This window comes from Cydia strobilella, chromosome Z (assembly GCF_947568885.1).
Source record: "Cydia strobilella chromosome Z, ilCydStro3.1, whole genome shotgun sequence".
Lineage (NCBI taxonomy): Eukaryota > Metazoa > Arthropoda > Insecta > Lepidoptera > Tortricidae > Cydia > Cydia strobilella.
The window spans coordinates 35,239,564-35,254,969 of record NC_086068.1 but is presented as its reverse complement, the minus strand read 5'-3'; the positions used below and the strand labels follow the sequence as shown (position 1 = coordinate 35,254,969).

Here is a 15,406-nt window from a genome sequence, read left to right as displayed (position 1 = left end):
AGGGGTATTTAACACGATAGACATGCTGACAATGCCAAAAGGGTACTTTAATAACTCTGGCTTGGACTACTTATCGTGCAAAGTACCCGTGTCCTGGTCATCACAAAGTCTGTGACATGTCAAATCCTGAGGCTGAAATGAAAGTCTAGTATTTTCAACTACATTCAATAATATATTTCGCTCGTAGTTTTATGTGCCCACGTTTTGGCATGTTTAAGCTTTAATCCATTATTAGATGTCATATACTAAATAACAAGTGACCAAGCCCTCCAGTGGCGGAGACCCGATAACATAATTTCGGACTAAGTTGTATAATTTAATTCCTTCGCCACTCTCTTGACCCCTCCTTGTGTTTGATTGATTCCAGTATCAAGCGTGTTCGAACCTCGAGCTGCGGCCGCAGCGCCTCCCGCCGGCGCTACCGCCATGGAGACGTAGACCCAAAATACCCTAATAAATATATTACAAACACACAAACATACACACACGGTAATGTTGTTCGTTGAATTACCTTAAATCACATTCACATTAGGCTCATAGATTGCGCCCAACGCGGTATCAATGTCTTGTGACTACAACATAGATGTTTTCTGTGTCTCCATTCTCGATAAGAAAGTAAATCTATACCACCTTTATAGCTTGCTCGAAGTTTATAACAACGCTTTGCCGGACTAAGCCCTTGAACGTCCTCTATCTTAACAATAAATTGTCAAGCAACATTTAAGCAAGCTTATTTGTTAAGAACATATAGTATTTTTCTGTAGTAGAAGTGCAATCTAAGAAAAAATACTAAAAATAGTGCCCCCCCCCCCCCCCCCCCCGAGTTTCACAGCTAAACTAGATGAGGCTTTATATATATCTATATAGCGCCACGTTTTATGGTAACTGAACTGACAAATAATGATTTTGAACAACCGAAACTACCAATTAGGTAATATACGGAGTCAACTTCGAAGAAGAATTTTTTCTACACTATACCTTCTCTACTATGTCTATCTTTCCTATCTCTTTGATTGAGTAAATGCATTTTGATGGAGTCCTAATATATGTTGATGTTGTGTTATATAACTCTAATCATAGATTAGTATATATTATTACGCTCTAATAGGTATCTAGAACATAGTCAACTTAGCTTCGATCGAAAGACCTACGATATGACGTTCTGATATTCCACCCACAGGATCATTTACAAGGGTCAGGTTCATTTTCATTTTTTTAGGAGTGTACAAACAAGCTATATTTAGCTACCCGAAAAAGTTTACATTTAAGCGGATGTGGTACGGGTTTTATATTGATGTTTATAAACCCTACGTATATATTTGTTGTAATAAAAAAAGTATTCTTCAATATGGTTTGTTTTACTGTGTACAGTACATTGATGCCAAGCTATAGACTCTTTGTGGGATGGTCTCATCGGAGAACCAGCGTCGGCAGTCGCCAGCACCATACTGAGATAAAACCATTTCATGGCACTTTCTCCTTTTTATGTTTTCTGATTTGCATAATTTTCTTTTGTCTATGTGCTTACGAATAAAATATTTGGCTTACCCTCACAAAATGGTCTTTATGCTTCAATTAAGTGCATTAAGGTCCTTTCCATCTAAAATTCTAACGAAAATTCCGACGCGGCCCGATCCAGTCTCCACAGCAGGGATGCGGAGGAGGCCCCTCGCACCCTCCCAAAGGGTTGTCGAAAGAAACCCTCGACGACTTCGTGTCTTCGAGTGCACTGACTGAGCTGAGTGCATGCAGGTGCCAAGAGAAGCAAGTCCGCTTCGCGGTGTAGGATACAATTATTCTATGCGAGCACTTAAATTACCTATACAATATTCCAGAACTAATAAGTAAACTTCTGTTTTAAGAAAATTGTTCAATGGTACAGTCTAGGTATACGACACGAACAAAGCGCTAAAAATATGCATACACGGCCTTATTGCCAACGTTTTTGGTAGCGCTGCGCTCGTAGCCCATCTCAGCATTTTCCCGCTTTGTAGAAGAAGCGAAAAAAGTCGAACAGAGAACCCCCCGAGCGGGTTCCCGGCGGTCTATGTGTTAAAGTAGTGTGTGTATATTTTTGGCACTCTGTCCGTATCGGTATTTAATACCTTGACTGTACGAAACCCTTGAAGCGCAAGTCTGACCCTCACTTGACCGACTTTTTCTTTTTGTTCATTCAGCATATGTAAGTAACGAATCCTACCCGAAATGCATGGGACTCATAGATCAAGATTCTCCAAACGACGGCCCTCGAAGCAATCGAGCCGTGGCCAACACGGCTCAACAATTTGGAGACCTCTGGATTAAATGATATACGAGTTTATTAGTGTTATATGACCTTGTAATAAAATTGCCAAGACCTTTTGTAGGTACACTAGGTACATTTACAATGTTATCTTAGATGTGGCCAACGAGGTTAGTACAGCTTTGGCGCGGCGATCCCATAGGATTCGCAAAATTTCTTATAGTTTTGCGAACACTTCACTGAAAAGACAGACGGTTAATTTTAAGTATTTGTTTTATTAACAAAAAAATTATGACAATATATTGTTTATACAAATCGATAAAACATCAAAAATGACAGCTATAATTATGTGTAGCGTGAAGCAAATAAGTAAAACATAGATATAATTTCAAGTGGAAATGATCTTTTTGAATTAATATTGCTGTAATCGTCGAAATCAGTTAGTCAGCTGGAAAAGTAGATAAGCGGGCACGGTGCTTAAAAAGACCTGCACACAATCTTATTCTTTTAACAATACAGTTTTAGTCAGTTAATTTCGTAACACCTCACCCACTTAGGGCCAGTTGCACCAACCAGAGTTGACAGACTGATCAACGTCACGCAGCAGAGATCGATGAAACTTTTCATACAATAAAACTTAGCGAACGCTTTAACGGTGACAGACGGTTTTGTGCAACGGACCCTTAGTAACCTATTTCAGTTATTTCTAGCTGTACAAGAGAAACCATAACCACAACAAGCATCCTTGGCGCAGCGCCTGCGTCGCGGCTGGTAAACCAGACAACGTACGTAGAGTGCACGCACGCACAACCACGGCTAAGTATTACTCTTTGCTAAGCTGAGGATACCAAAACGTAAAAATGTGCTCGGATAATCTTAGTTGAGTATGTATATATATTTTTCTCAAAAATGGACGGCAAAGTCGACGTTGCCGGTTAAAAAGTAGGTCGCGAAGTGCGTTGTTTATGGTCAGTCAAAAAATTAAAAAGTTAAAAACATTGCAGTCTCGATTTCGGGACTGCAATGTTGCATACAAATTCCATTATTTGTCGAGTTCCAAACTTTTTAAAAGTTGAAGTGGCCATATCAAATGCAGGCAAAGGTCCATTAAACAGCCAAACAGATGATCAGTACTTATAATTATAATGTTGGTACCGCGACTATTTAGGTGTCTCAAATAGGTTGGCGTATTTTTAGCAGAAAAATACACTTTTATTTTTAATTAAAAAAATAAAACGGCGGCAAAGCAAATCTTATTACTTTTTTCTGTGAAAATATATACATAAGAACGTTGCTTCTGTAAAATATTTCTATTATATTTGTATTCATTGCGCCATTTTTGAGAAAAGCACTATATATGACTCGGCTGGAAGGCTACTTGCTGGCTTCGGATTCAATTAAACGGACTCCCAAGGTCGTCCGTTTAAAACGAATCCTCAGCCAGCAAGTAGCTACTTCCGAGCCTCGACAATAATGTACTATTCACCACACCAGCTGGTAACGGCTCTCTTGATTTAAGTTGTTTCCTTACGTTGACTGGTAGAATTGACTTTTAAATTATGAATTTCAATAATAAATATTTAATAACGTTCATTTGGATTTGATTTTGTTTGATATTTTACAGTAAGTATTTTCCTCGCGTTGGTGCGTTGAAAATTTTTGTGTTTCACTCGGTGGCAATAGTTATTTGTTATACAAGGGTGCAAAGTTGTATTTTACCCGCGAGTGTAGAATTGAAACACAAGCAAGCGAAAGGATTCTATAGGTGAACCACGAGCGAAGCGAGTGGTTCTAAATAGAATCCTGAGCGTAGCGAGTGTTTCAACACACGAGAAGTAAAATACATTTGCGCCCGTGTATAACACAAAACTTTTCACCTCACTATAGCGTTAGATCATCTTCATCACTGGAATCACTCATTTCTTTACGATATTGTAACAGAAAACTTTGGAAGTTGTGTATTTTTACGCGAGTCGGTGAGAAAAGTTTTTTAGTAAAAAAATTGTTGACAATGTTGACATTTCTGAGGTATGAAATGTCAACGATGCGTTTTGAAATTGCATCGACTCAACTTGTGCGTTCAGAATTATATTTAACATCATTATAAAAAAACAAACGTTTCTTATGGAATTTTAAGGTTTATGACTTAAAATCATTAAATAAAGCTAAATTTGGTATTTTTCATTAGATTCTCAAACCATTTATTAAATGATAATTAATATCGAACGAATCATTATCATAAACGATTTACGTTTTGTTATCTGTCAAGCTACTTAAACACGCTCCATCCAAGGTCAAATTACTTTCCCCACTAGTGGATAAAACGCGTTTTTCCCCGCTTGTATTGAAGGATAAAAGACAACTTTCCGAGCTAGTGAGGGGAAAAATTTGTTTAACCCTCGTGCCTTGAAACCCTCGCAATGTTTAAGATTCCACTTTTCGAACCACTTGATAGGCTCGTGATTCAAATTTGGAATCTTTCGCTTGCTCGGGTATCAATATTAGCACGAGCGGTTAAATAACAACTTTGCTCCCTTGTAAAGCAATAGTACAGTCCGTTAATGACCTTCGGATTTTAGAAAGATACATCGGGTATCGGCTGTAACATGCGAAGGTGATACTGCTGTTCTGCTTTCTTATTAAATCACAAAAAAATTTAGTTACCGCAAAAAGTTAAGGATACCTGTTGTCTCCATATAAAATAAGCCCTAATTTAATATTCGGCTGATGACTATATTGCGATTTGACATTTTGTTATAATCTTAATAAAATAGAATCAGAATTTGAAATTCGTCCGGAGGTAATTTGAAAATAGAACGTCACACCGTCATTTACTACTTCTGGCGGAAATTATATAGTTGTTAATATATTTCAATTCATATGGTAAAATTATATTTTTTTTCAAATTCAGATCTTTAAATCTATTATGGAAATTATATACCATCCTCCAGGTTACATCGTAATCGAAACTCAAAACTATCCAGATTTAACACAAAATCCTTTTTCGGTCTCTTATTCTTTGGTGTTTCAATGGGCATGGATGGAGGCTTTTGGTCGGCTTCGCTTAATAATTTTCTTAATATATTCATCATAGTATATATGATTGACCATTTACAGAAATAGGTACCCTTTTTGAGATGAGTCCCCATTAAATTGCCGAAAAATATTAAATTAAATATTTACCTACTAGTTATGGTGGTATTAACTACTCTATATAGTTTAAGGCTGAAAAGACGACTGCACTCTTTGGGTGTTGGATTTCCGATTTTACCCGAAAAACGAATGTGTTTCTGAGAGTTAACGGACTGTACATTGTGCAACATGGGGCGTAAGTTAAATATTGCAAACGAAAGTCTAGTTAAGTCGCGACGGCTTGCCGGAGTGATTTATAGACTCGAGTTTGCAATATTATTACGCCCCGAGCTACAATGTTTTTCATCACACTTGCGATAAAAATGAAGTATAAAGAAAAAAAACTGTTAATTATAATACTTGAAACTTCATAACTCTCTGGGGAAAACGCTTTTTCTATAGTTCCCGCTAAGCCTGCGTGCAATTCCACATTTACTGAGCGAGTGTGATGAAAATAGTTATTTGTGCAACAAGAGAGGAAAGTTGGTTTTTCTTGAGAGTGTTTATTTTGAGTCCCGAGAAAACGAAAGATCCTATAATTGAATCACGAGCGAAGCGAGTGATTCTAAGGTAGAATCTTGAGCGGAGCGAGGGACTCAAAAACACGAGATGTAAAATAACTTTGCTCTCGTGTTGCACACATAATTTTTCACCTCAGTAGTGAGAACATATTAAAGGTTAAAATGTATTTCGAATTACACAGAATAAACAGAAAAAAAAAGTATTATAATATGTACGATACGATAAGATACGATACGATACGAGACGAGACGGGACGGGACGGGACCGGACAGGACCGGACCGGACCGGACCGGACCGGACCGTACCGTACCGTACCATAAAAAAAATGTAATAAAAGTATGAAGTTCATGGCCTTCACTAAATTAAAAAGCTACATTGTTTCACTCCAGGGAGTGAAGAAAGTAGGCTTGTTCGAGCTGCTGAGGTGAAATAACTATTTCCTATTGGTGTTTAATTAAACAGTTACAGTTTCGTTCGTTTTTACTTTGTTTCACTGGCAACACTGGGAACATCTGTACTTATGTACTTTGCTACCACATCCATACTAATATTTATAAATGCGAAAGTGTGTCTGTCTGTCTGTTACCTCTTCACGCTTCAACCGCTGAACGGATTTAGTTTAAATTTGGCATAGAGATAGTTTTTGAGTCCCGGGGAAGGACATAGGATAGTTTTTATGTCGGAAGTCATCCCTAAAGAGGGTGGAAATGAGAAAATTTATGAATTGCCTGTTAATTGGTGTAAGCATATTATGCTCAATATTTTTGTCATTAGATTTTATCCAGGCGCTATACTTACTTACTCTAACTGCTGGAACTAATTCCACGCAGACGAAGTCGCGGGCAAAAGCTAGTACTACAATAAAAGCGTTTAATACTGGTTAGCTGAATGAGAAGGTAATGCGGTAGGTATTGTCTAAGTTAGCTGTCTAATCTAAAGTAGCCGTTAGCTGATATTACACATTTGCATACCGCTATAGTTCGTTTTATTTAGTATTAGAAAGGAGCTAAGCTAAGCGATCTTGACGTGACTTTTTATTAAACTCACAGCACTTATTGTAAATGACAATTAAAAACAAAAGTATTTTAAAATGGAAGTGTCAATTCGACGATAGTTCATTTAAAAATGTACTATCGGCAAAATTGCCAACAACATGCTAATATTGCTTGAATAGTCCTGAAACTAATCGCCACGCCAAAAAATAACAAGAACATCAATAAATAATAACAATTTCATTGTAGGTATAACGCTCCAATGTTTTTGCTGTCTACCATGTACCTATATGGTTTTGATTTAAACAACACTTCTGAATGTATACACGGTGGCTAAAAAATAAGTGCATTCCCGTTGCCAGAGAGGTTTTGGGATTATACTGAGCAACTTTTACTATGGGACCAAACCCGAAACCGCGAAAAAAAATTTGCCTGTTTCATACATTTTAGCTTGTCCATTTTCTATGGGAGGGTAAATTTTTTTTCGCGATTTCGGGGTTGGTCCCATAGTAAAAGTTGCTCAGTATAATCCCAAAACCTCCCTGGCAACGGGAATTGCACTTATTTTTTAGCCACCCCGTATAGGGTATTTGACTACTAGTCAAATCAGTTTCTTTTTTCGGACTGACCAAACGATTTGCTACAAAGGAATTTATATGAAACACGGTTTTATACAGGTTTTAAAATAGAAATAGTGTTTAAAAATAACTGCTGTCTACGTTTCTCTATTAATCATCTGGTGCTTTATTTTTTGCATGATGTAAAATAATTTATTTTAAATACAGTCAAATACCCTATTGCAGCATTTCCCAAACTATGGGTCGCGCGTCGCGAGTCGCGACCCATTGGTGGGTCGCGAGCGACTATTGAGTGGGCCCTGAAACTACTAGAGAATCTGACCGTTACCAATAATATTTTATGCCCCCTTTTTAAGACGGCCTAGAGGTGGGTCCAGAATTTGACAGTTTTTGTTAGGTTGGTCGGGGACCAGTCAACTTTGGTAACCACTGCCCTATTGTATTATTTAACATACTTATTACCAACTTAATTTCATTAAAATGTATTTTTTACAGTTTTAATATAATATTATGCGCTGTTTATTATTGTTAGGCAAATAAAATAGGGGTAAAATATTGCACGATTGAGTAATCCCATAAAGAGGTTCTCTACGCAGGAGTCCCGTAAACATATCAACAACGGACGTTTACATGGTTAATATAAGTATCACTTTCTTTTGTTATAATTCTAAATCACAGGTCGGTACTTAAGAAGAGTTTTTCTTTGTATTGGAAAGAGCTGAAGTTTAACATAGAGACACAGCGTAGTAAATAGCTGCCTACACCTGCGACACACACGGCGCACAGTGACTCCGCAGTGTTTAATTAAAGTATGTTGTATGCTTAGGTAAAGCCTTACCAGAAATATATGATCATTGTCAAGAGTGCGCTATTATTCTCATTTATATGGCAACAGTTCAGTATGAACAATGTGGATTGGCAACTCGTTTGATTTACATCTACTTTTATTTACCGTAATCAAAACCAGAACCCATTTATTTTTGGTGTCTACACTTTTTTTCATAGTCGGTACGTCTTTTTTGCCGTATAAAATTCATGTATTTTCTTACGTATCACACATAGGTCAAAATCGTCTAATTGCATCTTCTTTTTTATTTTTGGTTTGCATAAAACCTAGCTCAGGAGGTACAACCTTCTCTCGTAATCCGCGTAATCGATGCCTCCTATTTACCTAGAAATTTATATATAATATGTATTTAATTTAGACGTTACATACCAGATGGTGTGACTACTATTAGCCACACCATCAGCTCAGCTCAGCTCTATAGTTTAAAAAATGTTTCATCTATCATGTTACTCCATTCTGGGAAGAGGCCTACATTAAAGGTTGGATCACCAAAAGGCCACCATGATGATGATGATGGTCATGTTACTAGGTATATATTCCGTAACCTTACATAGGTTCTGCTACATTGTCAATTAACAAGATTGATCGTCTCCAAAGCCCATATTAGTAAATATTTTTTAAAAAAACTCATTTTTGTTACTGTGTTTCCTCGCTTGTATAAAATAACACTACAATAACTAAGTCGTAATAACCAGACTACAATGACATTTTGATTTGTTTACCTGTCATCTCTGATGTTAATTTGGAAATGTTTCGTAGCGAAATAGTTTAATTTCCGGAACTGTCCTTTTCCAGTAGTTTACTATTTACATTATTAACAATGTTCCGCTCCTGGCTATATAGTTTTGGCCATTTGTCATTTATTATTTAATATTCAACACTTAAGCATTATTCAAGTAAACCGCCACAATGACACTGACAACAGTGACAACCTTTAATTAAAATTATTGCCAGTGTAAGAAATTTTTCCAATGAAATTCCGCAACATGGCGCATGATCATATATTTCTGGTCAGGCTTTTCAGCAGAACATGAAACGGGTTATGAAGGCGTAGACAGCTGATTTTAAATTGACGACATAAGAATGTACCCATTGGTTTCTAGCAAAAGTTGTAAGGGCCGTCGGTCTCGTCTCGTAGGTAGTTATTGAGGAGTTAGTTCGTCGCCCGCCCCCGCCCCCGCCCCCGCCACCACCGGCATACATAACAAGCATGCGATATTTACTCGTCGCCGGGAAACTTGACGACGGCGTCGTGGATGGCCTCGGCCACGTAGCGCACGTTGCCAGGGTTAAGGCCGCAGATGTTGATGCGGCCCGAGTTGAGCAGGTAGATGTGGTACTGCTCGATGAGGTACTGCACCTGCCGCGGCGTCAGGCCCGTGTACGAGAACAGCCCGATCTGCTTCACGATGTGGTCCCAGGTGCCCGGCGTGCCCAGCCTGCCGGCAAACGTGCCCTCTTTAACACCACTACCTACTAATACGATATATTTGTGATTAAATAAAGGCCCATTTACACGGTGCGAGCTGCCCGTACGGTTTAATGTGTATAAGTAGTCGACGACTGTTGTGTCTGTTGTCTGTTGTCATTCGATCATCGTAACAAAACTGTTAGCATTCATATAAAGCGATCTCCATCGCATCCAATCTTGTTTAGATAAATGGAAACATTGACACATTGCACGCCGCGCTATCATGTTGCATACTAAATATAATCGGTCACACGTGCCACGTGCCCCTGCCCAGCGCGGCGCGGCAGCGAAACACTTACATGTACGAGTACAAAGTACGGATCACGTGACGGACTTCTGAGGTATCAAACATAAACGAAAGGTTTCAATTAAATTGAGAATCTCTTCTTTTCAATTTATAGAAAACTTACTTGATGAGCTCGGCTCGCAGGGCTTCTCTCATCTGGATCACTCTCGACGACATCATCTTGATGTGTTCCCTCCTGCGAACATTGAAATGAAATTTAGTTTTCATATCTTATGCTCTGAAAGTGGGTCGTTGTTGTTCTAAAAAGTGCGCAGAAAGTAATACGTTTCTGCTCTAGTGCAGAAAAGTGGAGTACACCACTTTCTGCGTCCCCGTCCCACGAGCAACTGGCTGGAAACAAGATGGAAAAATAGTGTATTTATTTCCCCGCCTAGAACAATTAGTAATTGTTCTAATTTTACTAATCCTGCCTTGTTTTTTTGAAATGATGTAAGTAAATTGTAAAAATAAATTATTCTTGTTTTTTTTTCGTCTTGGATTATTTCTGTCTCGGACTATTGGCGCTCTCACTGCGTTCAAGCACCAAACTACCTCGACAGAAATGGGTGCCTTTCAACCCTTGGTTAACAATCTACTATATGACACTAGATATCACATACTTAATCTTTATAGATCAATAGAAATGTTTGACTATTGTGTAATTAAATAGATTGGAATGATTGTGTAAATATAGTAATAAGGTTCATTTAAGGCACTATTGTATTAGGATTTACCTGTAAAAATAGTTGCTCTATTTAATAAATAAAATAAAATAAAAATTCACTTTACCGATAATGCTTCTAAGAATCGGTAAGTTAAAATATTTACCTAGCAAGTACGAAGAATTATTGTTAATTTCAGGATTATTAAATATTGATGTGTTCCTTAGGGCAGGCCTATGGAACTCTCCGCGCGAGCTCGGAATTATACCTACGAATCGCCTCCCGTTCACGGTAGATAAGCTAGCCAGTTGTTTGCCACACGTGCTCACGGACGCACGTCACCGCGCGCCGCACTGGCAATTTTTACGATAGTTACAAGCTACGTGGGTACTTACTATTTAATTTATTTAATAAACATGTAGTGTTTATTATTATTACGACAAATTTATAGTTAGATATATACCTTTGTTCATGGGTTCTCTATTATTTTTCTTTATTGTGTAACATTAATCTCTATAAAATTTAATTATAAAGGATTTGACTTAGCTAGTTTTTACCAACAAACAAGTTTTAGAAATGTAACAAACAAATATAATAGCCTATTTATACGTAAAAACTAGCCAAGACAAATCCTTTATAATTTCAGGATTTTCTACACAGCACAGAACTTGCGACCCATATAGATCTCAATTCTTTTATCGCCGGAGTCAACAACGACACAACTTGGCTCCCATTTCACATTTATGTTTTTGTTGGGATATCATTACTTTTTGTACAGAACAACAGTACACGTGTCTCTATATCCGAAGGCCGAAGGCTAAGCTCCACGAAGGGCCGAAGGCCCGAAGCGTTCAGGAGGATAGTGATTAAAATACAGAACAATAGTACAAGTGTCTAAGTGCGAATGACCAAGGCCAAACTTCGCGTAGCGCCGAAGGCCCGAAGCGTCCTGAATGTTAGTGCTCTAACACAGAATAATAGTACAAGTGTCTAAACGCGAAGGCCGACGGCCGAGCTACCCGCAGAGCCGAAGGCCCGAAGCATCCAGGAGATTAGTGCTTAAATCCAGAAAAATGAAGTGTCTAAATGTGAAGGCCGAAGGCCGAGCTCCGCGTAGGACCGAAGGCCTGAAGCGTTCAGGAGGGTAGTGCTCTAACACAGAATATTTATGTGTAGTGGGTGGTTTGAAAATGTGATGTCTACCCTACCCCAAACTTTAAATACACTTTTCGTCGGGTAGTCACACAAATCCCTGTTTTGAAATTTTGCTGGGACGTCAGATAGCTGCGACCACGACCAGTGAAACCTGTGTCGTAACGTCGGTAAATAAAGGTAACAAAATAAATTCGCGATAGACCCGATTGTCAATGTGATTTAATATGTAACACAGAACATTAGTACAAATGTCTAAACGCGAGGGCCCAAAGCGTCCAGGTTGTAAGTGCTTAAACACAGAACAATAGTACAAGTGTCTGATTGCAAAGGCCGAAGGCCGAGCTCCGCGTTGGGCCGAAGGCCTGAAGTGTCCGAAACATCGCTCCATAACGAGTAGCATTTTCACAGAGCGCTCACGTTGGTAGCCCGACACAGACTGCGGGCTGCAGCCCTCCGCGACCGATTACTCGGTGCGGGTGACGGCAGCGGCAGGGGAGACAAGAAACTACCCTTGTTTTCGGCATTATTGACAAATGATGGGTTGCACACAGCACTCACGTCAGTCGTAAAAGATCGTCCACACTGACCAACGGTGTAGTACGTTACACAGTTTTCCAGCTTAGAGGCGCTGACCAACTACAATCACGGTTAAAGTTCGGATGACGACTAATTTTAATAGCCGCATATATTTCAATAGCGCGCAATAGAACGCATCGGCGCATCCTCGATCGACTACGGCAGAGAGTACCCTACTCCTGTGGGAAAAGCATATAGGTAGTTTGAAGAACAGGGATAGCCGGGGCTCTGCGGTGACGGAACACGTATTGGACTCAGATTCGACTCACTTTATCAGTTTCGATAAAGTAACCGTGCTTGCGGGAGAAAAATTCGTGATTCAGCGGAAAGTACGGGAGATTATTGAAATTAGTCGTCATCCGAATTTTAACCGCGATTATGGTTGAGTCAGTGCCTCCAAGCTAGAAAACTGTGTTACGTACTTCGCCGTTGGTCAGTGTGGACTTTAGCGAATGAAGTAGTGAGTGCTGTGTGCAACCCATCATTTGACAATAATGCCGAAAACAAGGGTAGTTTCTTGTCTGCCCTGCCGCCGCCGTCGCCCGCACCGAGTAATCGGTTGCGGAGGGCTGCAGTCCGCAGTCTGCGTCGGGCCACCAACACGAGTGCTCTGTGAAAATACTCCTCGTTATGAAGCGAAACATGTCGAGCAATCATCGACTTTATTAACGTGAGTGACCCGGTTTAATATATTTTAATATGTCAGTGCCTCAAGGAAGTTTTGTTATTAAAAATGAATAAAGGTTAAATGAGAAAATTAACCTTTATAGCCTTTAACTTTTGGGTATGTCTACAGGAAAGACGGGAACACAGTTTTGTGTTAGACCCAAATGCGACCACCAGATGAGAAGATACGAAAGCAGTTTTGCCCAAGCTGAAAAGGAGACACTCGCTAACGCTCGGCCAATAAGCAGAAATTTTCAGTTTTTAGATTTTTTCCTTTGTATACGCCTAATAGTCTACCTTCGTGCCAAATATCAAGTTTCTAGGTCATCTAGAAGTGGGTTAGGTTTTTGGGCTGTAAGTCTTAATTAATCTAATGAGTATCAATATATGTTTTTTTTTCATCTAATTATTAATAATTTTCAGGTTTCTGATTTTTGTCTCTATATTCATTTAATAGCCTACCTTGATGCCAAATATTAAGTTTCAAGATCATCTAGAAGTTGGTTAAATTTTCGATTTATAAGTAAATAATTAAATAATCATTAAGATATTATTTTTTTTCAATCGAATTATCAATAATTTTCAGTTTTCAGATTTTTCCCTTTATGTACTACTAATAGTCTACCTTGATACCAAATATCAAGTTTCTAGGTCATTTAGAAGTGGGTTAGGTTTTTGGGCTGTAAGTCTTAATTAATCTAATGAGTATCAATATATGATTTTTTTTCCATCGAATTTCAGTTTTTAGATTTTTTCCTTTATATTCATTTAATAGTCTACCTTGATGCCAAATATCAAGTTTCTAGGTCATCTGGAAGTGGGTTAGGTTTTTAACCGATTAAGTCCTAAATTATCAATATATGGTTTTTTCCATCGAATTATCGATCAATTTTCAATTTTCAGATTTTTCCCTGTACATAATAATCTACCTTGATGCCAAATTTGAAGTTTCTAGGTCACCTGGAATCAGGTTAGGTTTTTTTTAGGTTTTTGATCTATAAGTCAGTCAGTCACAAAAATGCTGGTTTTTAAACGTGAATTTTTCAATAACTGTTTGAGCTACGTTGATGAAATTTTGTGTTCTGGACAAGCTAAGGGGCTTGAATGAATATGCCAAATTTCAAATGTGCAGGTTAAATAGATTTCAAGTTGAGAAGGGGTCAAAAGTAGCTCGAAATGGTTGGTTGGTTGCTGCGTCGCCAGTTCCTTTTTTTTAGAACTTGGCTGGACACGCTGCCGCGTGTCTAGATCTGGCTTAAAATTACACGAAGTTTAAAACTAATTATTGCTGGGTTCATTGCGCGGTTAATAAAACAGCGTAAACCCTGCGGTTACTGCAGGGACATATGACCTTTTAAAATGAGTATTTCGCAAATTCTAACGCATAAACGGAATATTATAATTATTGGACCTTAAATGCTTATATGTAGCTATTTTACGATATGCTGTTACCTATACTGTACCTTATTAGTTTAAATGTTAGTTTGATCAATTGATTTAAAGAGGACCGGTCTTCACACGAATTAAAGTTTATACTTGTACCTAAGTAGTTAGGTATCTTCTATAAAATCTATAATCGCAATACCTACTGTCGCAAAAGACACATTCAAATAACATGAAACCTACACTAAAACCAGCCACAGTCAAATTTAATAATCACTTAGAGGAGGAAAAAAAATCATAGGTAGGTACATTATATAAAAGTAAAACAGTTGTAAATGAATGATTAAAATACATAATTTAAGATTTAGATTTAATTTTATTTCACTCGGCTGTTAGAAACAATAAAATACCTACTGGTATTTATCATTTCTAAGCGTCGGCAACCCTAGCGTTGTGCCGGTGCGCGCGGTGCGGGGAGCGGCGCGCTGAAGGTCACTCCATTGTATTTTTGTGTAGGTATCAAAATGGTAGGTATTTGCGTTTTCTTTGAGAGATAAGTATCTATTCGTAAGAACTATTATATAATCTGTGCTTAGGGTTCCGTACCCAAAGAGTAAAAACGGGACCCTTTTACTAAGACTCCGCTGTCTGTCCGTCTGTCACCAGGCTGTATCTCATGAACCGTGATACATAGACTAGACAGTTGAAATTTTCACAGATGATGTATTTCTGTTGCCGCTATAACAACAAATACTAAAAAGTACGGAACCCTTCGTGCGCGAGTCCGACTCGCACTTAGCCGGCTTTCTTTAAATGCGGTCTACAATGCATACCTGCATACCGATTTACTTTTTTAAAAGTTCGTGATGATACCTATATGTATAAGATAAGTAT

At 38.3% G+C, this 15,406-nt stretch overlaps 2 protein-coding genes across 3 annotated transcripts in view; one reads left to right on the top strand and one right to left on the bottom strand.

Moving 5' to 3' along the window:
* Positions 1–1,349, top strand: part of LOC134754328 (periodic tryptophan protein 1 homolog) — a 38,054-nt gene extending 36,705 nt beyond the window's left edge. Inside the window, exon 13 of the mRNA XM_063690594.1 lies at positions 368–1,349. Coding sequence (XP_063546664.1) covers positions 368–438 — 71 coding nt within the window. The 3' untranslated portion in view covers positions 439–1,349. The remainder of the gene's footprint in view (positions 1–367) is intronic.
* The window catches only part of LOC134754353 (aspartate aminotransferase, cytoplasmic), a 124,516-nt gene that overhangs the window by 90,154 nt on the left and 18,956 nt on the right, over positions 1–15,406 (bottom strand). The window contains exons 8-10 of one of the 2 annotated variants that reach the window (XM_063690644.1): positions 10,195–10,266; positions 9,537–9,752; positions 2,344–2,481 (exon numbers count right to left, since the gene is read on the bottom strand). In XM_063690644.1, coding sequence (XP_063546714.1) covers positions 2,460–2,481; positions 9,537–9,752; positions 10,195–10,266 — 310 coding nt within the window. In that variant the 3' untranslated portion in view covers positions 2,344–2,459. Of the gene's footprint in view, positions 1–2,343; positions 2,482–9,506; positions 9,753–10,194; positions 10,267–15,406 lie in introns of those variants that run through there. The other variant, XM_063690645.1, reaches the window with a different exon arrangement.